At 57.8% G+C, this 27,205-nt stretch overlaps 1 protein-coding gene across 1 annotated transcript in view; it reads left to right on the top strand.

The window, feature by feature from the left end:
• The window catches only part of INPP5A (inositol polyphosphate-5-phosphatase, 40kDa), a 180,749-nt gene continuing 153,544 nt past the window's right edge, over positions 1-27,205 (top strand). The window contains exon 1 of the mRNA XM_012660676.1: positions 1-184. Within this exon, the coding sequence (XP_012516130.1) occupies positions 110-184 (75 nt within the window). The 5' untranslated portion in view covers positions 1-109. The remainder of the gene's footprint in view (positions 185-27,205) is intronic.

Raw genomic sequence — 27,205 nt, 5'->3', positions numbered from 1 at the left:
GCGCCCCGGGGCCGCCCCCCGGCGCAGCTGACGCCGCGGCCCCGCGAGACCCCGCCGGCCCCTGAGGAAGCGCCGCGCCGCCTGCCCAGCGCCCGCGCCGCCCGGCACGATGGCGGGGAAGGCGGCCGCCCCGGGCACGGCGGTCCTGCTGGTCACGGCCAACGTGGGCTCGCTCTTCGACGACGTAAGTGCGGCCGCCGCAGGCCGGCCTCACCCGGCCCCGACCCCGACCCTCACCCGGCCCCGGCCCGGCCCCGGCCCCACAGACCTCACACCCCAACTTGCGGACCCGGTCCCTGAACCCCGCCTGAGCCTGGGCCTGGGCCCTGAGCCCCTAGACCCTGATCCTTAACCCTGAGCCCGAAACCCCAAACTCTGTGCTCTGGATCCTGGACCATGAACCCCGAGACCCTAAATCCCGGGACCCTGAGCTTTGAGCCTAGAACCCCAGACCCCTGCCCTGACCCCCAAGCCCCAGACCGCAGTCCCCTGCCTGATCTCAAGCCTGGAACCTGAAGACCGGGCCACTGAATCCCTGAACCCCAGCCTCTAAACTCTGGCTGCTGAACCCTAACCCTAGAACCTTGCCTCTGAACCCCATCTTCAAATCCCGACAGGAAAACTGCAGTCCTTGAATCCCAGTGCTGACCCCTGTTCGTGGTCCCTGGAATCCAGACCCCAGAAACCCAGTCTGTGGGCATCAGATTCCAAACCCAGCCCCACCTCTGATTCCTGAACCCTGATCCCCAGGCCCTTGGCTCTGGCCCTGTCTTCAACCCTGGCCCTGAACCCTGGAACCCCTGTCCCGGAACCTTGGCCTCAAACCTCTGTCTTGAGTCCCTGAACCCTGGAACAGAACCACAGATCCTAACCCCAGAACTGACTCTGAACCCTGGCCCCCAAACCCCTGTCCCTGGTCCCTAAACCCTGAATTCTAACTTTAGAACCGCAGCCTTCAAATTTGGTTCCTTGCCCGCCAAACCCAATCTAGCCCAACCCTAAATCCTGAATCTCAACTCAAACCCCAGCTCCTAGCCCTCAACCCCTGTCCTGGGCCCCTGAACCTGGACCCTACCCCAAACTCCCTCAGCACCCCCCTCCCAAACTCCTACCCCAGAATTCCAAACCTTAGCCCCTAAAGCCGGGCCTTGAGCCCTGGGCCCCTGAATGCTGGTCCCCACACCCCAACTCTGGCTCCTGACCTCTGATCCTAGGCCTTCCACTCTGGGCCCCAGACCTTGGCCCCATATGCCTGGGTGCTTGCCTCTCTTGTCTGTGGCCGACTGGGCGGGGCTCCTGGTGTAGGGTACTCTTATCTTACCCTGTAACTTAGTATCTCTTTAGTTTTTAAATAAGGGGAGTCCTTTGAAAGCCCAGAGAACTTTATATTTCTTGTATGTTAAAGAAAAAGATGCAGAGAACCCCTTCAAGGCCAGGAAAGGGATGCTGACTGCCTGAGGCCTCCACCTCCTAGGGCTGCTCTGCCCAATCCGCAGTCCCACCTGAACCGAGATGGTGTCTCTGGGCAGACAGGGAGCCCAGGCCCAGGGTGCACCGGGAGCTCCCAGAGGCAGGCCGAGGCTGCCCTAGTTCAGCGTCTCAGCCACGGTGCCACCCCGCTGTTGGTGCTTACACTGCCAACCCAAATAAAGCAGAATGCGGCTCCAAGTGGCACAGATGGAGCTGCGGAGCCACGTACCTCCCTCCCTCCCTTCCCGAGGTGGACGGATTGGTGCAGTGCCAGTGTTGTGATGGATGTGTGCCGCTGATACAAGCACGCTCTAGATTTCAGAGAAGGATCTGGGTCCTTGCCGGCGGCAGGCATGGGCGCAGTGTATCATTAAGCTAAGTTCGGGCACAGGCTGGTTTGGTTTTTGTTAATAAAAGTAGGCGCTATTTTTGTGTTCTCTTTTTTTTTTTTAACTTCCAAAGCACCGTGTATCATACTCACCTGTTGGAGATGAGTTCCTTTCCCACGGACTTTGTTACGGCAACTTTATCTAGTTTCGTGTTTGATAATTTTCTGCAGAAGTGCCTGCATGGGTGTGTGCCTGTGTGTTTAGCGTTCTATTCTAGGCTCTCGAGTAACGTGTCGCTATAGCATGGTTGGTTCAGATGATTCAGACCCACTGGCTGTGGCTTCAAAGCCTCAGAAATGTCAGGAAAATGAAGCCTGATGGGGCATTTTAGTCTCGAGGGGAAAAGAATTTTGCTGTGCAAACATTCTTTCCAGTAATCTTTGATTCTGAGTTCTAGCATTTTTGCTGGGTTTCAGCTGTATACATGTATTCCTCTCCGTTGATATTAAAATGGTAACTTAATTCACTTGTGTTGAGCAGCATGTTCTCCTGCATTTTCACTCTTCCTAAGGCTGTGTGGAATTCTGCGTTACGTTTACACCTGGAAGGAACGTCTGTTTTGGTAAACAGTACGTAGGTTAATCCTGCAAGATGTGTCGTGAGTGAGGGGTAAGTGGAGAAGCACCTGTCAGGTTTATTACTGTGTGAGGCGCAGCCCCCACGAGTGGGAGCTGTCCCCCTCCGATGGCCTGGGTGAAGCCAGGGCACCAGGTGGAAACAGTCAGTCATTTCCGGTCGGGGCCTCCTTCCTGGGTTCGGGTCTGGGATATGGTGCTTGTGGGATAGACGCTTGATCTGTAAAAGTGAGTTCTTGGGTGAAGGACTTCTCAATTCCTTGGTTTGTGTTAATACTAGATTTCAGAAGCTGGGCTTTGTGACTCTGTTTGCCTTTGCGAGACACGTGCCCCTGTTGCCGAACATGCTCCGCAGAGGGGCCGAGGCCCGTGAAGGAATTCTCTCTCTCGTTTGCTTCCGTCGTCTCGGAAACCAACTAACGCCCAGCTTCAGCAGTGACCAGTGCACCAGCTGCTTCCTCGGGGGTCGTGGTTCCCAGGAGGAAGGTGTCTGAACCTGAGACAGACGTGCTGGCTGTGATGAACACCGTTTTCTTTTATGCACGAGGGACAGGTGGTGCGCTTTTGTGCAGTTTCCCCTCACAAGCCCCTTCGCCTCCCCACCTGGAGGTCACCCCCTGGACTGCCGCCTGTGTGCACTTGAATCTTTTGTCCTTAGCATTCTGGGATGGACATGACGTTTTGTTCGGCAGCCTCTGCTTCCTCGTCACCACTGCTGGCCTCGTCGTGTCCCAGGACGCCATGCTACAGTCTGCTGAGCTGTCCCGCTGGGGAACCTTCCAGTTCCTTCTAATGCTTTGATGTCAGAGATGGTGTTGCGGTAAATACCTTACAATACATCGGTCTTCAGACTTCTGTCCCTCATGTCGTGAGGCTTACGGAGGACCCCAGAGAGTCCTTGTTCACGTAGGCTTTAACTCGCAGTGTTTGCCTTGTTGGAGGTCGAAGCTGAACGGTCAGAGCACAGGAACACATGGTGCAGGTGGCAGAGCGGCGACGCCTGCACACGCCACGTGCCCTTTGGAAGCTGCCCCGTCCCCGCTCACTGGGAGAGAAGGAGAAGGAGTGCTACTCGCAGTACTGTGAAAATAGTTTGACCCAGTCACCCTGTGAAAAGGTCTCCTCGGCCCACACGCTGGGACGTCTGTCTGGACTGGTGACCCTTCCACGCCTTCGCGCACATCTCCCTGGGCCTAGAAGTGGCTGGAGGTGCCTGTGCCCCTCCCAGGTTTGTCGCAGCGCCTGGGGGCCGCCCTCAGTGAGCTCTGTGGCTGCTCTTTAATTCCCAAATCAGACTCCTGCTGTCACTACCCACTAGCCTGCCACGGGCTCGACGGGGGTCCACGCCCACTCCTTACGCTTGCTGCGGTGGGTTTGACAAGTGAGGTCTCTGGCCTTTGCTGCCTTATGTTTTCATTAGGGGTGAACCGAGAAGGTGAACTCTTGCCGGCTGTGGTTTCAGAGGTTGGCCCCACCCCCACACAGGCAGGCAGGTTCTTGGGGAGGAGACTTAGGCCAGCGGTAGGGTCCTGAGAGCACAGCTGGCTCTGGGGTGTCTGCTCGGTCATCTCCCACGCAGCCCTGCCCTCTGCCTGGCCAGGTGCCGCACACCTGTGGAGTGGGCTCGGCAAGGGGCCGTCAGCAGGAACCCGAGGGCCTTCCCACCTGCAGGTGCTCTTAAGCCCCCAGAGTGTATGGCAGTGGCCTCGGGGTGAGTCTCCCTCTCTTCTGGGACTTCAGTGTTGCTCTTGTTTCTAGATGGTTCCGTCAGCATCCATGGTGCTGCAGTTTCTTCCACCTTGAAAACTGTGAAGCCCCATCCCCTCCAGCCCTACTGAGTGTCCTAGCCCTGCTCCTGGCAGTCCCCCGGCCTCAGCCCGTCACAGGGCCATGTGCAGACAGGGCCTGGCGGCGTCCTCTGTCCTAGCTCTGTGGACTCCTGTTCCAGGACTTTCTGTCTGGTGACGGCTTTGCTGAGGCAGAGTCCACACGCGGGACTCTCCCGCTTGAAGGGTGCAGCTCATCCGTTTATGGTATGTGCACAGGGCGGCAGCTGTCACCCCAGTCAATTTAGAACGCTTGTATCACCTCAGAAGAGACCCTGTATGCGTAACCCCTGCCGACACCCAGCCTCGCAGCCACCAGTCCACGGCCCATCCCCGCGAATTCGCCTGTCTGAGCGGCACACGCCAGAGGGATCCCAAGAGCTCTTTGCATCTGGCATCTTCCACCGGGCACGGCGTTTGCCAGGTGCATCCGTGGTGCTACCTGCGCCAGCCTCCCTCCCCTCTGTACGGCTGAGTGACACTCGCGGTGTGATGTGATGCGTTTTGCTTTCCATTCCTGCGTTGATGGGTTTTGGCTGTTCCCACTTTCCGGTTACCGTGAACAATGTTGCTGTGAGCGTTTGTGTGAATGCTGCTGTGACACGTTTTCAGTTCTGTTGGGTGTGCCCGGTCCCAGGATTGCCAGCCATGGTAACTCCATGTTTAACCCCACGAGGACCTGACCGTGACCTCCCACCAGCGGCGTCCGAGGCCTCTGACCTTCTGCGTCCTCCCCAGCACTTGTTATTTGTCTTTTCTCAAATACCTTTTCCTTGGCTTCCCGGACGCCCTGCCTTGGTTCTCCTTGTCATGCCTCTCGGTGTCAGGGCACCCTGGGCCACCTGCCTCTGGCCTCACTCACTTCCTGGGATGTCACCCAGATGGCTCTAAGTGTCCTCTCTGCACAGTGCCGCGGTCTGGAGAAGAGCTCGGCCGGGATGCAGAGTGCAGGGGCCTCCGGGGAAGCCAGTGTGGAGCCGTGCTCTTGCGCAGGAGGTCGGGGGCTTCCTCATTTCGTAAGCAGCCTCTCTCCTTGTCCCAGGCATGGAGTGGGCTGCCTGAGGCCCAGCCGGGGTCCGCTCAGGCCCCTGGTCCCCCTGCGATGGCCCGAGGCCGGGCACGGCTCAGCATTTTCTTTCTTTTTCTGCCATTACCACCTCTGACCTGAGCTCTCAGTACACACTTTCTCTAGGAGAATTGTGGTCTGTTTGCCTGAGTTTGTGTTAATAAGGTGGGGTCCTCTCGTCCCCTAGGGCGGTGGGATTAAGTGAGCTGAGGTTCCAGCTGATGACAGGTCATGGCGATGCCTGAACGCCTCCCCCTCCTCGCAGACAGCGCTTTAGGTTGGCCCTTGGCAGTGCTGGCATGTTGATGTGAGCCCGGCAATTACCTGTTTCCCCCGGCTGTGCTGCTGGGGTGGTGTGGACTCAGCCTCTGTTCTCTGCTCACAAACTCCCATCCTCCCTGAGTTCCTCTTTTTATCACCTCTAGAGTTGCCGAGGAGAGAGTTTAGATTTCTGGGCACTGGAGTGGAGCTTTTTTGATTTGAAATATTAAATGTTTCTCCTGTTTTGATCTGTTGGACAGCCCCGTGAGAATATTCACACTTAGGGTTTGTGTCCGCTGCCTCTCAGCCCAGACTGCTCCGAGAAGTCCCCTCTGGCCGGTGTCGCTAGGAAGTGCCCTTCCATGTGGAGGGCAGGGCCCACGTGTCCTCCTCTTGCAGCGGGCCGAGCAAGGAGGAGGGGCGGGGCTGGTCCCGGAGGTCTCTGCTTGGTGATGGTTTCGGGAAAGAGGCCGTGCTGGGGGCGTTTCCATGGACTTGCTGGGTCCGATTTGGACATTACAGAACCCAGACCAGGCCAAGTGCCCTTTCAGAGCCCTCCGTGCAGTGGCCAGGATGTGGATGGAAGGCTTGGGGCGCGGTTTGAAGGCTTGGGGCACGGGTGGAAGGCTTGGGGTGCGGGTGGAAGGCTTGGGATGCAGGTGGAAGGCTTTGACAGGCGGGAGCCGAAGGGAGCAGTGGGGCAGCTGCACTGGGGGGGAGACGCGTGTCCCTGAGCAGCAGGGCTCCTTCAGTGGCAGCCTCAGAGTGGCTCCTGGTGGGAGGTGGGCTCTATCCAGCAATGGGGCCAGGCAGGTGGCCGCTTGGCGCCCGTCCCTGCCCTGTAGCCTGCGAGCCTCTCAGCTCTGTGCTCATGCTGCACTTCCCTGCTGTTCCCGGGCGTGCCTTTCTGGTGCGCTCATGGGAATAGCTGCGGGGCCTCAGGGAGGAGAGGTGGCAGGGAGAAGGCACGCTGTCCCCAAAGCAAGCATGAATGTAACTTGAGTTCCATCTTCTGCTCACCTGAGCTCACTGGGACACTCGGGACTCTCCAGGGACAGGTGAGGGAGGACCGTGCCCAGAGGCCCTGAGGCCCCACTGCCTGCCCTGGCCTGGCCCTGGTGCTCCCTCGTGGGTGGGCCAGGCCCCTGGATGCTCCTCCCACTGTGGCTGGAGCCTGCCGGCACCCCTCTGCTGGCGAGCGCGGACCCACAGAGCACAGGGAGCGGACTCTGAGCCGCCAGCCCCTCCAGGCCCTCCTTTGGGGGAGCAGATCAGATTTGAGGGTGGATTTAAATCTGAGAAGTGGGGTGACTCTTCACTGTGCTCTTCAGAAAGGGCCCACTCCGGACTGTCGGGGCTCCCTGCAAACTCTCAGACGCAGATGAGAAAGCCGTCCGGGCTTTCGCTCTCCACAGCGAGCATGGGCGGCTCAGTGCAGAAGCAGCGCGGGGGCCGCCGCCGTCTCCACTGTCGGGCTTCAGTCCAGGAAAGGGAACCGTGGGAAATTTGTGTGAATTGGAGCCGGAGGATTTAGGGGTCACCTGCGTGGGCCGAGCCTGTGGGGGTCCCTGCCTTCCTCGTGGTTCTGTGGCTTTGTGACCTCACACGTTTCCGACCATCACGGGGCCTCTTGTTCTGGGAGCGTCTGGGGACCCTGTGCCTTCTTTGGTCAGCTTCCTGCCCCGCGTGGCCGTAGGGTGCTGAGAGCACAGGTGGTGCCTGTACTGTTCGCACGGTTTAAACTTCACATGTAAAAGGCTTGTTTGGGGAGACGGCAGTGGCGCTGGAAGAGTGTCCGCTGGACCCGCTGTGCTGGGGCCCTCAGCACGTCGTGGGCAGGGCGTGTGCGGCTGCGCTGTCTGCAGGGGCCGAGCTCTGCTGTGGCTATGTAGCTGCGTGACCCGGGACGATGCGGGGCTGGCAGGGCCCCTGACGGGCTGGGCTGGTGCTGGTTCCGGGCCAGGGCGGAGTGGCGGCACGCCCAGTCCCAGGGCCGGTCTTGGTGCTGCACAGGAGAGGTTTCCCAGCCGGCGACGAGCCCTGAGTGTGGGGAGAGCAGGCCGGTGTCACTGCAGGTGCAGCAGACGCGCCTCTGTTTCTGTTTTCCCTTCGGTGAGAGAGAATAAATTCACCCCGTGTCCAGGAGCACGGGCCTGGGTCAGCCGTTACTTGAAGTGAATCGTGACCCACTGGTCGGTCACCAGACCTTGGCCAGTTCTCTTCTTGGGCACAAGAACCCTCTTCAGGGTGGGTGGGGACAGTGGCTGGGAGCACTCCCTCTGCTCTGCCCCTGGGGGTTAGCAGGGCTGCCCTGGGCTGCCGGGCTGCCCTCCCGGTGAGGGCCCTTACTGCAGCCACTCTGAGTGTTCGGGGCATCTCTGCCCGGGGGCTCCTGGCACTGCAGGGCCCACTCAGCCCCCACTGGGCCTACCCCACTTCGTCTACACCCGGCCCTGGCCTCCACACTGAACCTGCCTCCCCTCCATCTACACCCCATCCCCACCCTGGACCTGCCCCTCCTCTGTCTACACCCCTGTCCCCGCCCTGGACCTGGGTCGGGTGTCACCCAGTGCATGGACTTGAGTCTGGCCCCTGTTTGCTGTGCAGCAGGGTCCAGAATGGGTCCTGGCCTGCAGGCCTGTGTCCTGGGCCTCAGGGGTGTCCTTTCCTGGTCCCTTCCTCGCGTGCTATCTGAGTGGCTGGTCCCCATTCTGGGAGCCAAGGAGATTTAAGAACAGAAAACGTGGCTTTGGCCTGAGTCTCCATGGCAGGGAATTCTGCCCTTGGTGCCCAGCGAGAGGCTGCATGCCGGGTCCTCGAGGAGCAGGAGCAGGAGTGGGCCTCACCTCTCACCCGACGTGTGACCCTGGTGGGGTTCACCTCAGCCTGCCTGTTTGGGCGTCAGTGAGCAGGAATCGCACCTCGCTGGCCAGTGCTTTGAGGCCCCAGGCCTTTGGGCAGGGTGAGGCAGGGGCGAGGCGCTGGTGCAGGCAGACAGTGTTCCTCGGAGGGTCTCCCCGCATCTCTTCCTGGCACGGCCACTTGGCGGTGGGCTGCAGCTGTGCCTTCACGTTTGCCTCGGGGCCTGGTCCAGGTCCACTTGTGGGCTGCCTGGGTGGTTGATGAACCGGTTGGCAAGCCTGGGCTTACCTGCCTGTGGCGAGCGGTAAGCGGAGGGGAGCTCACCCCTGCAGCGAGGCTGCCACACCCCTTCCCACCTGCTTCCCGCCCCTTCCCACCTGCTTCCCGCCTGCCTGGTGCCCGGGGCTCCTGGGAGGCTTCACTGCAGTCCTGGGTTTACCTCCCGGCCCTCCTGGCCCCACCTGAGTGCCTGCAGCCTGGACAGGACCTGGTTTTTCATGTCTTCGTGCCCTGCTTAAGCGGTCCTTTTCCAAGGGTTCCTCCTGGCTGCCTTGCTGAGGCAGGCGGAATCTTCCTCATCCTTCAGGCACAGCCCCGTGTCCCCTTTCCTCCACGAGTCAGTCAGCTCTTGTCTCTGTCCTGTCATGTGTGCTGTTAACATGGCAGTGACACATCACAGCATGCTCAGGTGTGCCAGCAGCCTCGAGGGGCAGGGGCCACGGTGGCTTTATTTGGGGTTCTGAGTGGGTGTGGGTGCAGGTGGGCATGGATGGAGCTGTAAGGGGACCTGGTAGTCCCTGAGCCTTGGTGGCTCTCACAGCCACAGTCGCCTGTCAGAGTGTCGGGGGGCCCGGGGAGGGGACATTTTAGTCAGTCGGACTCACAGGGCTGGGCCAGGCCTTGTGCTGCCCTGCACAGGTGACACTGGTGTTGGCAGTGCTTGGCCCTCTCGGGCGCCCTGGGGACAAGCGCGGTCAGAGCTGCTCTTGGTGGTCGGTGGAAAGCTCTGTGGGTTCCTGGGCTCTGGTTTGTTTTTTCCTTTCACTTTAAGCAGTTTTATTGAGGTGGAATTTGAACGTCCTACAATGTCCAGAGATCAGCACGACTCAGTTGTGGACACTGCCTGCCCACGGAGCCTGCCTTCCTGGGGCCAGCTCCCCTCCACTCTCTGTCTCTAGAATTTTGCTTTAACCCGGGATTCCGTGTCGCAGAACTGTTCAGTACGTGGTTTTTGAGTGTCTGTCTTCTCTCGGTCAGCATGATGCGGTGTTTTCAGGGCTCGCAGTGGCTTGGCACACGCTTGGCTGGTGGCGGTCTCCCGTCTGTAGGCACGGTTTGTTTCTTCTTTGCTGTGGATGGGCATTGGGGGGCTGCTCTTTGCGACGGTGCACGCGTCCACGTGGACAAGGCCCTCAGTTGCCTGGAGGCAGCCGTGTGTGGTCAGTGTGCGAGACGCTGTTACTCCACGGCCACCTCACCTGGGGCAGCACCTGTTGCGGGGAGAAGCGGCCTCCTCCGGCTGAGAATCCCCATGAACTGGCAGCTGTGTTTCTTGAGGTTGTACTGGAAGCACCTGGACATGAGTTGGGGGTTCAGACTTCTCGGTGGGCAGGTGGGCTGCCCTGGCCCAGGCTCACTGGCCGTAGGACATGCGCTGTGGGATGGCTGGGGTGATGGACACCCCTGGGGCAGTCCAGCCATTTCGGTGTTAGGGCAGGAGACGCTAACTTGCTCCCGTTTCTCCACTTAGGGGCAACGTTGACCTTGTGTAAGACCATGGGGGTGACGGGCCGCTAGGCACGAAGGGGCTGTGTTTGCTGGCCTTGTTTCACCTTTGGTGGCCTGCTCTGTTAGACCCTTGGCATTGCAGGGCTGTTTTTTATGATAGTTAGTTATTTTTTTGGGTTAGGATCTCGCTCTGTTGCCCAGGCTGGAGTGCAGTGGTGCCATCACAGCTCACTCAGCCTCGAATTTCTGTCCTCAAGTGTCCTCCCACCTCCTCTGTGTCCCAAGTGCTGGGACCACAGGTGTGAGCCACCACACTGGCTCGCAAGGGCCGATTTGCCAGACCCAGTGGTCGTCTCTTTACCCACCTGCTGGCACCCACAGCAGTTGGCCTTTGCAGTGGTCCTTGGGTGTGCAGCCTTCCAGCCTTGGGCCTGGCCATGCTTGGGGACTCTGCAGCCACCAGGAGGGGCCTGGAAGGGCTGCCCTGAGGTACTCAGAGCAGACGAGGGTGGATGAGGTCCCGAGGATGAGCCTGGTGGGCAGCGGCCCCGACTCCAGCCCTGAGCACCCTCCTTGGCCTGCCTTTCGGGCTTTTGGATGACTGTCAGTTGGCACCTGCTGGCCCTGTGAAATGTTGGAATGGACACTGTCCCCTGGCCGAGGTGCTGTGACTGTGGTCAGCCTGTGCATGAAGCTGAGACCTGGTCCCGCTGGCTGCTGCTTCAGCCACCATTCTCCAAGTCTCCTGGAGCCTTGGGAGCTGTTGTACTGGAAGGATGCTGAAGGGTCAGTGGACAGACCCACCCACCCAGCCCAGAGAGTCCCTCTGGGTGGTCCCGGGGCCCCAGGCCCTTGTTGGGGTGCATTGTGGGCATTTGCTTCCAGCCTGAGTGCAGAGCCCGCGGCTGCTGTTTGTGATTCGGGATGGGTGGGGGCTCTCAGAGGGCTCGTTCTGTCAAGAGCGACGTCTGTCCAAGCGGCAGACAGACTCGTGAGGATACGCGCTTTGCCTCGTTTTCTCCTTCATCACTGACGGTTGTCAGATCTGCTGCAACTTCCTGTTTGCGGTAACGATCTTGCCGCCCCTGCCACTGCAGCCGGGTGGTGCACGCGGCGAGCTGCGTCCAGGTGGAAGGCCTAGGCTGGGTGGGGGCTGGAGGGACGTGGAGTGACCAGCAGGGAAACAAAAGCAGCTCCCCAGGGGGACAGATTTGAACGAGACCATCACCAGGGCCACGTCTCACCTACGTACTCTGCCCAGGAGAAGCACTTGGGGGTTCTGGGGGAGTTCCTGCAGCAGGAGCTCTGCTCTGCACTTGGGCCGGCCTGTGGTCGCCCCCTCAGGGCTGCCAGGTCCCGTGTGGCTGCTGTGCTGAGTCCACAGGTGTGGGGGGAGGCTGGGACGAGGGGAGCCTGTGTCTGAGGGCTGCGTGCCCCGTGCCTGAGTATTTAGCGGAGTATTTACTGGTGTAGGAAGTACTTTGAGTGCCTCACCCATAGGCAAACCCCCAGGGCCTCCGCCTGCCTGGGCACCCAGCACCCTGCTGGGCCAGGATCTCTGAAGAATTTCTCTGCCTCTGCTGGGCACAGTGGTGGGGGGGGCACTGGGAGTGGCCCCCACTAGGGCTGCCTGCCCAGCCTGACCCCGTGGGATTGGCTTGCCTCAGCTGGGGGTGTCTGCAGCTGCAAGCCTTGGCAGGGCTCAGGGGGAGGGCCACATGGAGGGAGGGAGGATGAAGGCTGGGGGAAGGGGGCAGGTGAGGTCGCAGGGTGCAGAGCCAGGGCATCCTCTGGCTGCAGCCTGCAGAGCTGAGGAGGAGGAGGGGGAGCATGCGGGGTGGGGGCATGGGGAGAGGGGCCCAGGGTGGCCCTGGGAGCCCACAGGCCCGAGCCCTGGTCCGCCTGGACTTGTTGAAGGTGCTTTGTAGGGCGTCCCTCCTTTGCCCCACAGCTGGAGGTGGTCATGTCTGGGGGGTGTCCCACCCTCACAGGCAGAGCACCGTGCGCACCGGCAGCCAGCTTCCTGCTCTGGTCCCTGAGCAGCCCTGGCTCCAGGCTCAGAGGAGATGAGGGGATCCACTCAGTGATTCAGGCGGCTTAGGGCCCAGAGAAGCTCTGGCCATGGAGACCACAGACGGCCTCCTGGGTGCTGAAGGGTCGGAGGCCCAGAGCTGATTGGAGAAGTAAAGACGGAGTGGCCGGGTGGGAAACGGGAGCCGAGCCTGCCTGGGACACCACATGGCCGGGGTGGCTGGCATGGCCAATTGTGCCCCGACCCTGCTCTGTCCTGGCGTAGGGGAGGCAGCTAGAGACCCTGATCTCGCACGTCACTGTCCCCAGGAGGCTCAGACAAATCTGAGGTCCAGGGGACAGGGACACGTCATGAAATGCAGCTGGGGCGTGGGAGGCTCTAGATGTTGATCATGGCACCCTGGCTTCTGCTCCGTCCTGACCAAGTCACAGGTGAAGGCTGCCAAGTGTCTTTGAGCTCGCAGGTGGCTGACCCAGAGTCTCGGGTGCGTGGGTCTGTCCTGGTCATGCTGCTTTAACGTGGAGGAAGTGGACAGGAGATTGAGGCTTGGCCCTTGACAGCCAGTGTGGGACCTTCCTGAGGTGTCTGAAAGGAGGAAGGTTCTGGCAGAGAGCATGGGACCCTGCTGGTGCCTGCTGCCCTCCCCTCTGTCCTTCCTGTCCTTCAAAACCTTTGCTTAGCTTGTGAGCTCCGTGACGGATCTGTAGGGGTGGTCTGCAGAGGGTGGTCTGCAGGGGGTGGTCTTTCCATGGTTCTCCGGGAGCCTCCTTTCTGCCCTATACTCCCAGGCTGGGCCCTGCCCCTCTGCTCCCTCCCCTCTGCCTGGGCTCTCCCTCTGCCTGTTTGATCTGGTCTCCCTGGGAGCCAGGTAGAACCTTCTGAAAAGTGTTCACAAAGAGCAGTCACACTGACGACATGCAGTGCCTCAGTTTGGTTTTTGAGTATGTGGTGCCAGCCAGCACTGAATTAGGGCCCCTTCCATGTGGGGATGGCAGCAGTCCCCAGCCTTACGGAATGGCCTTCCTGGGGGCACAGGGCAAACGCCCAGAGCCCAGTTGCAGAGAGCAGAGCGCAGAGAGCAGAGCAGCTGCTAGGAGCCAGCGCTGCAGGGAGGGGTCCTGGGAGGAGGCGCCCTCCTGCGCCAGAGCCAGAGGAGGCCAGGGAGAGACGGTGCCACATACCCGCCAGGCAGAGGGGCCGCGGGCAGTTGAGGAGGAGGTGCAGGGTGTAGGGACAGCTCTTTGGGCTTATTAGTGGTTGAGGGAGGTGGAAGGAGGCTGGTAGGGCCTGGCAGGTGTGGAGTGTACGGTGAGGCCCATGTGGGTGGCCGGGTGGCTGCAGGGCTGACTGTCCCTGTGCACCCCCTGCGATGGGGAAGGGGCTTCTCAAAGGCAGTCTCATTGGCCTGTCTGGAGCCACAGCAAAGCACTGTCCCTGCGGCCAGAGGGGTCCCTGCCCCGATGCCTGTGCTCCAGCTGCCTTGCAGGGGGGCATGGTCCTTCCAGGACACCATGACGTGAGGAGGGGTGTGGGTGCACGTGACCCCTCAACCTTTTCATGTCTGGTAACCTATTTCGATCACATGGCTTACTTTCTTTTTGATACGTGTGCATGTCTTCTATCTAAAACGTTTGCCAGATGCCCGCCCTGGAGTAGAAGAGTAGACTGGTGACGACGGCAGTGGTCTGGACGTGGGAGTTGGCCAGACCCGGAGAAGACTGCTGTTTGCCCAGAGTCCGGGGCTGTGAAACTGAGCCCTGAAGTGGCCACACCCGGCGGCTACAGAGTTGGCCCAGGTCACACCTAGTGCCACGGTTGCTTCGCACCCTCACGGCCCACAGGGCTGGTTCTCGCCTTGCTGAGGGTCTCGGATGATCTGTTGGGGGCGCTGGGTGTCGGGACACAGCCCTGCTTTGCGGGTGCGTAGCCCTGTCTGCTGAGCGCTGCTTGAGCCTTTCTGTGATCAGGGGCCTTGCGCGTGAACGCAGCGAGTGCGTCAGCCGAGGAAACCAACACACATCCCCCTTCAGGAGCGCGACGGGACGGGTCGTGCATCCTGTTAAGTGAACGTGGGGTGTGTACAGGGCAGGAGAAGTAACAGCAAGTAGCAGGTATATTTGAAAGGGTCATAGTTACCGGTTGCTATACTGGATAACTTTAAAACCAAAGGCATTCCTTTCTCAGGACTGCTAATGGAAAGTGAAGTGCGAGTGGGTGTCCCACAGAAAAATTAAACCAGAAAAAGGAAAGAAAAGAAAGGAGAACAAACCCTAAATTTACCCTCAACACACATGGTTGGTTTTTTTGGTTTCTGCTGTGATTGCTGGTCAGACACACCTAGTGGGGGGATTTAGACATTGACTGCCACACTAGGAAAAAAATTTTCCTTGGGTCCGTGGTGTTTTATGATGAAAATAGAATAAGAACTTTGAAAACAAAATGATCCTTACTAATTTAATGGAAAATTTGTTATTTTTTATGTTTTGTGGGTATGTGAGTTATAGGCAACTTGAAAAATAGTTCTCGCGGCTCCCTAGGTAAAGAGATGTGTGAGTTACATATGCTTCAGGAGGCCCCGGGCTCAAAACTAGCGTGAGTTAAATACAACTCACATGACAGTTACTGTGTTAATAGCTAGTGTTTATCACTGTTGCAGTGGTTGGCTCTCTGTAGTTTTGGCCAGTTGCCAAGGATGTGTATACTCTCCCAGGGCAGCTCCGTGTCCACTCTGCGGGCCCCGTCTGCTGGTGGCTGAGTTGGGGCAGGGGAGGAATGTCGCCTTGGTTCATCTTTGGACCAGGAGGCCCGGGCCAAGGCTGTGTCTGCAAGCTCACTGGGCCGTTTCTGCCTCTTTTAGCCACGGGGATTGAACTGGATGCCATCGTCATCAACTGGGACTTGTCTAGCCATGAGCTCAGGAGCATCACCAGCTGGCGAAAGGGTGCCACGTGGGTGGTGCTTTTGGGGGTGTGCTCGGGCGGCGTGGCTGCTGTTGCTTCCTCTTCTTACTTCATGCATCTTCTTCCCATGTGTGGCCGCCGCCTCTGCGTGTTTGGGGAAAGGTGGGGTCCTGCGTTGGCACGGCTGCCATCTTTAGTGGGAGGACCGTGGCTGGTCCTCGGGTGGCAGGTGGTCCTGGGGAGGGGAGTTGGTTTGTCCCGGGAGGTCTCTTACTGATCTTATGTAGGAATGGGACTTCTTGCTTCATCCCAACTCAGGGACTACGTGTCTTGAACACATCTTGGACAGGTTTGAGGCCCTGCCTGCTGGGCGGTTTGGGACCTGTGGTTTCCTTGTCGCTGGTATCTTTCCCCGAGTCCTTCTGTATCTCCCGGGCCATGTCCCCCTCCTGCTGGCTGCCTGTTCAGTTCTTGTGCTCGTTCTCAGTCGAGAGCTGGGAAAATAGTGCTCGTAATTGAGAGTTATTTCTGACGGTTCTGGTATTATTTGGCATAAAAGCGTATACGTATCAAGAGTGTATTTTAAGTGGTTGGAAACTGATGATTAAAAATAAACAGACACCCCCAGATGGCAGTGGGGTGGGGAGAAGAGGGAATGTCTGGGTGCCCCAGGCTCTGCCAGAGGCTGCTGGGCTCTGTCTGTAGCTTCTGGAAGTGGGTGTAGGACGTTCCATGGGGTTATTCGTCCATGCAGCAGATGTCTACTGAGCACCTGCCGTGTGAGGGGAAAGACTCACACTCCTGGGCCCAAGGGATCCTCCTGCCTCAGCCTCCTGAGTAGCTGGGACTACAGGTGTGCACCACCACAGCCAGCTAATTTTTAAACTAGAGATTTAGTTTGCTGTGTTGCCCAGGCTGGTGTTGAACTCCTGGCCTCCAAGGACCCTCCCAGCTTGGTCTCCCAAAGTGCTGAGATTACAGGCATGAGCCACTGCACCCAGCCAAAAGTGATTTTTCTTAATAAAATGAAAACTTGTAGATATTTCTATAATATGATTTTAAAACACGGGAATCAAACATTTCCATTAGAGTCAGGGACAAGACAGAAATATTCTGTATAAACATGGTGGTTTAACATAGTTCCAGAGGCTCTAGACAGTGCAGTTAGCAATGAGAAAAGAGAAAGACAAGTACAAATACTGAATATGGAATGAGGAGACACTGTAAATAGGATTATGCATCTGGAAAGCACAAGAGAATCTACTGAAAACGTACAGTATACAATAAAAGAATTTAGTAGTTTAATTACATAAAGTTGATAACATTCCTGTATATCCAACTTTAGGGACCCTGTTTGTGAAAATAAGATGCGTAGGCATAAACTTAAGAAGGTGACCTCTATCGGAAGACAACTTCGACGCAGGAAGAGGACGGGACTGAGGTGGAACGTGGAGACTCAGTGGTTCAGAACCAGCAATGCAGCCGTCTCCAGGTCTGACCTCCGGGAAGCACGTGGTGTCAGCCTGCGGCGTGGGTCAGAGTCACAGGATGTGGCTCGACCAGCTGTGTGGTTGTCACTGTCCTGGAGGGTGGAGGAGCCAGCTCTTCCCCTCTGCCTGTCCCCTGCCCTCTCTGCGCAGGTGACACTGTTTCTCTCAGGTGCCACTGTCAGATTGTCAGTGCACTCTGCAAAGGCGGGAAGCAGACACACAGAAGTCCCCAAACAATCCCAATAAAAACCCACCTTTTCCTTGGGCAACTTGTAAACCTTTTTATTCAGGGAAGATTTTAGATTTGGTTCCTGTGTTCCCCCAGTAGGAGCTTGGCGGGGGCCGTTGTTTTTTTGTCAGGACTGGGACTTCACCTTCGGCTCACTGCTTCGACCACACTTTATTTGGGTTTTGCCAGTTTTTTTTAAAGCTTACTTAACATGGTGTGATAAGGGTTGTGCCAGCTTTTCCACAAACGCCCCTGTCCTGCCCCAGGACCCTTCCAGGGCACCAGGCTGCATTCGGTCGTCCTGTCTCCTTGGTCTCCTCGAGTCTGTGGCGGCTTCTCACATCTGTGACACGAGACAGGGTTTCGCTGTTGCCGGGCCAGAGTGCAGTCCCGTCGTCATCCGTGTTCCTCGAGCGATCCTCCTGCCTCCACCTCCAAGGTGCTGGGACTACCGGCCTGAGCCACCGTGCTGCCCTGGCCAGGTGTTCTGTCCAGGGCCCTGTGGTTTGGGTTTACCTGGTGTCTTCTTGTGACCAGACTGGGGTCGTGGGTTTTGGGAGGAAGGTGCAGAGGTGAGCTGCCCCTCGTCCCGTCCTCTTGGGGCAGCGGAGTCCTCGTGGCTCAGCACCGGTGATGCCGCCCCCTTCGCTTGGGTGGGTGGTGTCTGCAGCCTCCCCACTGTCCAGGCCATCTCCTCGTCCCTACTCTGGTCACTGGAGCGGGTCCCCAGGTCCGTCTTCACTCCTGGGGAGGGGGATTAGGCTCCACCTGGCGGCATGTGTTACCTGGGATTCTTCTGTAAGGAAGGTTTGTCTCTCTCCCCACTTATTTATCTGCTCAGGCGCTGATTTCCAGCCGTGTGCACTCGTGGGGACCTACTTTACTCCTTGGGTTATGACCTGAGGCCGTGGTTGTGTCGTTACTCACGTTGCTCCAGCTGAGGACACGGGAGTCTTTCAGGTGGGCGCCCAGGTGAGGCGCATCTGTTGTTTTTTGAGCACTTGCTCTGGTGCTTCGAGACTCTTCAGGCTCATCTGGCATTTCCCCTGTCCCAGCCCTGCCCCGGCCAGTTCTCTAAGGAGCCCTGGTTCTTTGTGTAGGAGATGGATGTTTGGAAACCAGGGTCTGGGCACGGTGGCTTGTGCAGGCTTCCTATGGGGGCTCTTGCCACGAGGCGCGACAGAGTCCCCTGCGCCTTGTCCAGTGCTGAGCTGCTGCTCGCCCCCCCCGCACCCTCCCCCGCTCACGCACCAGCAGGGGCTCAGATGAGCCCTGGTTCACCTCCTGGGCTGGGCACGTTTGTATCTGCACCCATCTGGGCTCCTCCCCTGGGGTACCAGCAGCGCGCTTTCAGATCTCCATGGGACTGTTTTGGGATTTGATAGGCTGATTTTAGAGTTTTCATGGGCAAACGAACTTCAAGCAGCAGCCAGGAAAATTCTGAGACGGCAGCATAACAGGAGGGCAGTGTTAGCAGGCAGTAAACGCATCGTAAAGCCGTGGCAGGCAGAGAGGCTCAGAGCGGGCCTGAGAGGCAGGTCAGTGGGCCTGGTACCACTTGGATGCAGACCGGAAGCCTCTGGGACTTAGCGTTGGCGGGGTTTGCTCCCTGAGCGTTTTTTGGAACAGTGTGGGGGGCCTTGGTGAAAAAATGAAGCTGAATCCCCTCCTCAGTCCTTACAACAAATAAATTCTGAGTGGGTCACAGAATCACTGAATTTTATTGTATGAGAGACTGTCAGGTGTACAACACACTGTTATTTTCTGTGTTTCTGAGAAAGGAAAAAGTAAACCACTGGCAAAATGTAATTAAGAGACTGTCTTTGGTAAGGTATATCTTGATTTCAGAAATGTGGAAAATTTGCATCTGAAAGTAGATAAAATATAGTAAATATAAAAAGGAAAAAAAGAAACAGAAAAAGTTCTAAAAGAATTTAAAGGAATATCTTGACATAGAGAAGACCCATAGAGTAGCACACACAACACGCGCACGCACGCACACTCGCATACAGGCACTTGTGTCCACGCACACTCGCACACACGCAACATCCAGAGTCATGATAGAGAAGTTCAGTAAGTTCATCCCACAAATATTTGCAAGTTCGTTATCCCAGGCACCATCCTGGGCTCAGGGGAGAGGCTGGGGAACAGGACAGAGCTGGGCTTTGCCCTCGAGCAGCTTGTATTGCGGCCGGATCTCGGAAGACGTCCCTCTTGGACGTTTGCAGTGACTCCGAATTTGCTTTTGCACCCCTGGCCTGAAGTCCCGGTGATTCCAGCTTCTTATTTTAATACTCAGTTATTTAAAACACATTATTTAATTCTCTCTAAATACAGAGTTAATTCAGGAAAGACGTAGTGTGAATTATAAGCTGCGGTTTTTCGAATTGATCACGTTGCTCAAGTACCGCATCTGGCAAAAATTTTTAAAGATTTTGGCTGAAACATCAGACATTCTTCCTTGTGTTCATCTGGTACCATCTGTGCAAGACCCAGGTGAGGTTTCGTGCGCGTATTTCTCTGGGAGCCATTTTCATGAGCTCTGGTAGTAAAGTTCCTTGTAATATTTCAGAAGTGCTTAGTGGAGATCAACAGAATTATTAATCTGTCTTTAATTAAAGCCTCAAGTTTTCCATTTGAAGTAGATTATTAAGAGTTTTTGTGAAACAGTCGAAACTCAGTTAATAAGGAGTCAAATTTTATTGCCAAAAACATGTAAGTTTACTACATGAATTTGCCGAGGTGAGGAATAGATACAGATTGCAATGCCATGTTCTTTTTTTGAAATTCTTTTAAATATTCATGTAAGTTCATTTTAACATGTCTGGTTAATTCTAGCCATACAGTACATGGTGCTGAATTTCTTTATGTATTTTTCTTTTAGATTGTTGATTCTCTGGTTAAAAACAATAAAAATTTTTATTTCACATGCTTTATTCTGTGAAGATAATGTGATCTTCTTGTAAATGTTTCCTCATTGGTGACTGCACATTTGCCCTGTCTGAGCTGTGAGCTTTCACGTGACCATTCGGACTCACCCGGTAACCCTGGCCCCTCTGAGGACGCACCTTTGGGTACCTTTGTGTCGTCCACTTCAGCACTGGCGGTGCCGAGGGGCTGCGGTTTGGGTGGAGTAGCAGGTTTCCTTTGGATGTGCTATGGCAGCTTTGTCCTGCTCGCGGAAGGGGAGAGGTGGGCAGGGGACGAGGACGCTCTGGCCATCCCTGGGTCTCTGAGGCTATTCCCTGCAGTCCTGGGGACCCCTGTGCCCTGGTGCTGACATTTGTGCTGAGTCACCTGCGAACGCATGGGGAGAGTGCGGCGGTTTGATCACTGTCTCTTCATTTTGGTTGTTTGCTTCTAATAAATTTTTGTATTTTTCTAATTACCAACATACTTGCATATTTTTCCAAAAATTCCAGTGCTCCAACAAAAAACCAAGGGACCAGCCAAGCCATTTGGAGGCAGTAGTGACTGTGTGTTTGGGGGTACTGGCAGGTGCTTGGGGCTTGGGATGGCTGGAGTTGTCTTCCTGCCACCGAGGCTTGGCCGTGCGGGTGTGTGTGGGGGCTGCTTTTCTGCCTGCTGCCGTGGTGGTGCCATGCTGGTTAGGTAGCAGCTGGCATGGTGGTCCTGGCCAGTGGGGGCTGAGGAATGAAAATGAGACGCCATCCTGCCCCACCACTGCAACAGGTGGAGGGTTGGGGGGCAATCTTTCTCTAAACACCTCCTGGCTGCTGGTCAGGTTCACCTGGGGTGGTGCACGCTTGTCTGCCTGGCTTTGCCTGCCACAGGCTCGGCCTCCGGCCTGGCCTGACCAGCAGCCCCTGGGACGCAGCATGTGCTGGATGGGGAAGGACCAGAGAGAGGTGGGGAGGTTGCTCAGCAAAGCCGAACCGGACGCTCCCGCCGCATGGAGGAGAGGGGCTGTCGGTGGGGAAGGTGCCCAATGCTCCTCACGCCTGCCCAGGCCTGCCACCCACTCTGCCGCGCTGGGCCTGCTGGGCCCTGTCCTCGCCCCGCTGTGGGAGGGGCTTCTCTCAGTCCCCATGTCAGAGTGGAGGCCAGCCCCTGGGACAGGCCCCAGGGCCCTTGCCGCATAACCACTGCCACCCTGTGTGGTGCTGGGTCTCTTGGGACCCTCGACGACAAAACCACCAACTTTGGCCTAAACGAACTATTGAGGAGCTTGGCTGGGTTAATAAAAAGCATAACTAATCTTCCTGGTGTCCTTCAATGCCGGTGCTAACGCGAGGAGTGTGTGTGCCCTTCGCCCTCCCCACGGCCCTGGGACGTGTGTGCTGGGTCGTCCCCGGTAGAGATGGAGACACCAGGCCGCGCGTGAGGGCCAGTAGCGCAGGAGCCAGGATGTCGCCGGGCTGGCTCCCGTGTCCCTGCCTGCCCTGGCCAGCGGTGGCGGCTGGAGGCAGGCCGGCTGCATCCACTCTCTCTCTGCTGCGGTCCCCACAGCTGGGCAGTGCCTGAGCCCGCTGCTGGATGCACGGGGTCTTTCGACGCCCGTGCCTGCGCGTCCTGATTGGGAGACAGCGCAGCCTGGCAGGGAGTGACTCGGGGGACGTCTGTAGAGGCCTCCTCGGACCTGCCCACGGGCACTGGGACTGTCATGCCTGGCATCAAAATACAGTCAAGGAAAGATGTGACTTGGCCTGGGAGCCAGGCTGGGCATCCACAGGGACCTCCATCTGGGTGTGCGTGGAGGCCAGCCGCGTCCTCACAGCACCCGGGGCCTGTTCTAACGCTGGAGGGAAGACGCTTCGGCCGTGGAGTCCTCTGGGGCCATTCAGGCATCTTCCTCAGCTGCGACCTCCCCTGGTGCAGGGTGGATGGCGGGTCAGGAGCCGCCCACGCTCTGGCCTGAGATTCTTCCGCACAGAGAGGCAGTCCTAGTGGTCACATGGCTTTCCCGCGGAGGCATGGCCATTCCTGCAGTGGCCTCCCCACGGTGTGCTGGTGCCGCGGTGTTGCTCCCGCCCTGGTTGGAAGATGGGGTTTGAGGACACACACGGACTGCTTTCTCGTAGAGCCACGGTTGCCACCGCTCTTGGTGGGGCTGCGGCCTGCTCTTTCCAACGTGTCTGGCTCTCATGAGGGATGTGATGCGGCTTGTTAGCTCTCTAGTCATGTCCGGGGCTCATGTGCATGTCCTGGCTTTTCTTTGTAGCTTTTAAAACCTCAGGCAAAATTCAGAGAAAGCTCTTGCTGGGGGGAGCCAGCTCCGTCTCCCCTGGGCCTGTCTGTGGGAGCTGGGGTGTCTCCTTTGCTCCGCCGGTGGCTGACCTATCAAGACCTCTCCAGAATTGGAACAAAGGCGCTTTTTTTAAAGAAACACAGGGTGAGTTTATTTCACATACGGCTCCTTTTTGCAGATGCTGAGGCTCTGCCGAGACGTCGTGGCACACACATTGCTGTGAGCTCTGCCAGGTGGGGCTCGTCTCTGTTACTGGTGTCTCCCGCGGCTTCGCACCAGGGAATGAACGGGGGTCTTAGGGAGAGTGTTTTTCCCTCTGAAGGGTCTGAAACGGTGGCTTCTGTGACGTTCCTAAAGCTCTGGGGGCCCGTCCCCCTCAGCCCTGAGGCGAGAGGCAGCTGGGAGGCTCTGACTGGTGGTCGGGAGCCTTCAAGGCTGGGCTGTTATATCTGGGGGACAGTGAATGTGCCTGGCTGTGCTTTCTGGGGTCCTTCCCTAGTGGCTTAGGTATTCAGGTATTCAGACACTCATGAGAGATGAGTGTCTCTGGAGCATGTGCCTGGTAATATTTCTGTTCCTGGAATCTTAAAAGCACGTTAGGTGGCCGGGCGCAGTGGCTCACGCCTAGGACCCCAGGACTCTGGAATTCTGGATCCTCAGTGATGCGGGAGGATTGCTTGAGCCCAGGAGTTCGGGACCAGCCCGAACAAGAGCGAGACCCCGTCTATACTAAAAATAGAAACAATTAGCTGGGCATGGTGGCGCACATCTGTAGTCCCAGCTACTAGGAGACTGAGGCAGGAGGATCGCTTGAGCCCCAGAGTTGGAGGTTGCAGTGAGCTATGATGACGCCACTGCACTCTACCCAGGGTGATGGAGCAAGACTGTCTCAAAAAAAAAAAAGCACATTAAGAAGTTTTAATGTTACCTTTAGGGCCACAAAGTTGATGATTAAAACCCTGGCAGAGCTGGGATTCCAGGCTCCCCGCCCAGCTGTTGGGACGTTTTGTGCTTTATAGAAATGTCTGTGTGTCCCGTCGCTGGCCTGCTATGTGCACGTCTCTGAGGGATCGCCCGATGCCTGCTTGTGGCATTTGGACGGCACCTGGTTGTGGCCTGAGGGAGGATGTTGGTCCTTTTTACCTGACAGGTGCTCCCTGGAAAGGCCAGCAGATCACGGCGCAGACTTGACAGTGCCCCGGGCACCCTCGAGCGCACGCGGGTCGGGTGCTGGCGGATAGGGTGCAGCCCAGGCACCGGCAGAGCGCACACGTCACTGTCAGTCTGGTCAAAAGTCGTAAAATAGTGATGTAACCAACCTAACCACGTCCACAGCCATCTGGAAACTGGTGGACAGGGAAAGAGCAAGCACTGCCCCACCTCCCTCACCAAGCCACGGCGTCGGAGCGTGCTTACTTCTCGGCTTTTCCCGTGGATACGTTTATTTGAAATTCTGTAAGCAGTGTTTACACTGGCGAGGAGGAATCAAGTCTGAACTTAAACAGTGACCTCACTGATGCCCCGTCGGCGCTCAGAGCAGCCTTTCTGGCAGCTTTGCCCACTCCCGGCACCCTGAGCTCCCATGTGGCTGGGGCCAGGTGGTCGTGGCATGTGTGGTGGCCCTGGTGATGCGTCTGCTCCGTGGCTTTCTGTCCCTTGTGTGGTTGCTTCTTGTGCTTGCTGCCGGAGGGCTTGTCTGACCTGTCAGTGCTCGGCTCCTGTGAGCTGCGGAGCCCCTGGCTCCTCACCCTCCTGCACCACACCCCTGTGCCACAGTGGCCCCTCGCGGCCCGATTCTGCCCTGCTCTGCCTGGCACGTGCTCGGTCTCTGAAGACCGTCCTTGGTGCAGGTCGGGCTGCGAGATGAGACCGAGTGAGGGCGCCGTGTCTGGGACGGTGGTCTGGGGTCATAGCTCTCTCCAGTCCCTTCACCAAAGGCCAGAGCCATATCCCGCCCTAGCCCCAGACCACGCTTCTGTCTGCTTTCCGAGGGTTAGAGCACGGCTCCCGTCTGCAGGGAGAGGGAGGTTCAGAATGAGGCCTGGACTTGGTGCTGGCAGCACCTGTGAGTTGGTTTTCCTTTCAGGTGTGGGGCCGCAGGTTCTAGTGGGTTCTCCACCCAGCCTTGGCCCTGGATGGAAGGCGGGAGAGGAAGCCACCTAGGTCCCCAGCCTTGTGGCGGGGAGGGGGTCCAGGCTGGGAGGTCGTCCTCCGTACCCCACCTCCCCCCAAAACTCCAGTCCGCCTCCCACCCTGCATCCTCCCTCTCTGGGGGCCTGAACTGCCCACAAATGATGTCATTATTTACCTTTTCACGAAAGCAGCTAAGGGGATGTTTACGAGAATATTCTAAATTATCTTGGAACACAAACTTGTACTCATTACTTTAAGCATTAAGTGTTTTTCTTTTTGAGTAAATAGTTCTCGCCTCCTTTGACCATCTGAATTGAGCAGCTGCTGTCCTGCCTGTGCTGACGGTACCGCAGGCTCGGGGAGCTGGGTTATGTGCTGAGGCTTGGGCTCGGAAGGGCTCCAAGGCCCAGCGTGGGTCCTCCCACGGATGCAGCCCCAGGACCCTCGTGTCGGAGGAGGACCTCCCAGGCGGCCAGGATGCGCTCTGCTGGGTCTGCTCTGTCCTCCTGTTTCCCCAGAGTGCTGGTCATATCCCTAAATGGCCTGAGCCCAGCGGTGGTCTGAGAGCTGCCAGCCGACCCTTGGACCCTTAGGGTGGGGACGTTGCGCTGGGCTCCAGAGAACTTGGAGGGGCCTTGGAAGGTGGCAGGTGTGGGGAAGGGGTTTGGCCCCAGGAGTAGCCAAGGGGTGAGGAAGGAGGTGCAGGGATGGCCCAGACAGGGCTGCTGCTCAAAGGCCAAGCCAGGGCCCGGGCCCCGAGGGACCCCGAATGCAGGCGGGGCTGTCTTGGTCCTTCAGGCGTGTATCACACAGTTGCATTCCCTATGGTTGCTTCTGCTCGTCAGCATTTTAGAGCAGGACTCCAGTCATCCCCCAGCCGAGTCCTGGGTGCGTCATCCTGTGTGCATCCAGGTTGGAATCTGTGTGAGCACCTGCACCCCACTGCTGCACCTACCTCCATGTCGGGGTTTTTGCTTCTTGCGTGTTAATCTGGGACTGTGCATGCCTGGCGCTGAGCTGGGACATGGGCCATGGTTGCGAAAGCACCTGAGTCCCTCCCTCTGGAGCCCACGTGCTAGTGGCTGCCAGGCTGCCCCGGGGCAGGTGGCAAGCAGTGTCTCTAGGAAGTGACATTTGAGCCGAGGCCCAGGGGAAGAGCAGGAGGGGCCTGAGGAGATGGATCAGGTGGGCTGGCAGGGCTCAGCCGCTGGTGGGTCGATGCTGGCGGCAGCGGCGCTTCTGGCTCAGGGAGGCGTTGGGTGTTGAGGGCAGGGGCGGCGCGTGGCTGCCTGGACGCTGTCCTGGACTCTGGGTGGCACCTCTGTGTTCTCCGAGCTCCTCTCTCTCTGGCTCAGCCACGTGGTTCCCGGCAGCAGACTCCGGTGGGAGAGCAGAGCGTGGGCTCCGTGTCCCCGAGAGACTCGGCTCTGCCGTGGGGGAGCTCCCAGAAGCTGGCAGCCGAACAGCTCTGACGCTGGGATTTCTTGAGTTATTTCAGTTGTGGGTGTGTTTCTAAATGTCAGCAATTTGGCCTCACTTAAAATTTGTTTTGAGATTAGGCTCAATATTGAACTTGCATTGAAAGAAGAAAACCAGGATTCTAAAATTGAAATGTTGGAGAAAGTTGTTTAACCCATGGGAGGTTATTATACCCCGTACGGAAGTATTGCGTCCATAAAAAACAGCCCTCACGTTTTCGTGTCTGTTCTTAATACTGTGCAGCCTACGACTGGCATGAGCCTCGCCACCCCCTGCCGTGTGTGCTCGTGGGTCCGTCTGGGTGGCAAGGGGGCGGCCCCTGGCGTCTGGGGACGCGGCACCTGGAGGGTTGTGCCTGCCCCCGACATGGGGAGCCCTTACTGGGGAGTCAGGTGGAATGAGACCCCGGAGTGTGCAGGGAGAGCTGCGCAGTGGCTCTGGGGGCGCACCGCCACGCTGGCAGAGAAGGGGGCAGAAGTGCCCCTACCGTCGTCGCTCAGGGATGACGCTGGCCTGTGCGGGCTGGGCTGTCACACCAGGAGCCTGGCTGGGAGCCACCGTGGGTGTCTGGGGCTCCCGTGGGTTCTTGCTGTGTTTTCGGGGAATGGGAAGATACAGTTTGCAATTTGATTTTTTGTTTTTAACCCACTTTGTAAGTGGCCCCACCAGCCACTCTGAGTAGGTGTGAGCACACACGGTGCGTCCAGGAGCCAGGGGTGGGCGCTGTGCTCACCTGAGATTGGGTGTGTTTTCTGGTATTTCTGGTAGTCCCATGCAGGTACTTGGGGTGTTTTGAAAATATCTCCCTGGGGCTGTCAGAATCATCTTGCTGGTTTCCTTCCAGCCCTTGTCTGTTTCTGTACAGACTTCAGCGGTGAACAGCTCACGAGTGACCCTGAGCCCACTGCTGTGGTGTGGAGAGAGCTGGATCAAGCGGCCCCCACAGAACCGGGGGTGGCGGGTGAGGACATGCCCTGGTGTGAGTGCAGGAGCCACGTGGACGGCTCGGCCTGGGAAGGACCGTCTGGCTGCAGGTGGATAGTCTGTCCTGTGGGGCAGGAGGAGCAGGGCCAGCCATGGGCTCCAGTGAGCTCTGTGTGGAGCCGGGGGGAGCAGGCGGGTTCTGAGAGTGCCCGTGAGGGCGTGCGTGGATCAGCTCGGCCACCGGACGTGATGCCACCAGCTGGGGGCTTAAACCACAGACATTTCATTTTTGCCACTCTGGAGATGGAGCCTGGGTCACAGTCCTAGCAGGGTGGCTTTTCCGAAGGCTCTTTTCCTGGCTTGCAGACGGCCATCTTTGCGTAGATTCTGATGGGCCCCTCACTGCGCGTGTGGAGAGAGATCTAGATTTCCTTCTTCTCTCACAGGGACAGCGGCCCTTTTGGATCAGGACCCCGCCCCTATGATGTCATTTAACCTCAGATACGCCTCATGGCCATATCTCCAAATACAGGCACTCTGGGGGTGAAGCTTCGGCATGAGTTCTGGGGGGACACAGTTCTAGAGTGTCTAGGTGCCGGCCCAGCTTTGCGCACAAGTGTTGAAGGAGCCTG

This window comes from Propithecus coquereli, unplaced genomic scaffold (assembly GCF_000956105.1).
Source record: "Propithecus coquereli isolate 6110/MARCELLA unplaced genomic scaffold, Pcoq_1.0 Scaffold673, whole genome shotgun sequence".
NCBI lineage: Eukaryota > Metazoa > Chordata > Mammalia > Primates > Indriidae > Propithecus > Propithecus coquereli.
This window is presented reverse-complemented; position numbering and strand designations above follow the sequence as displayed.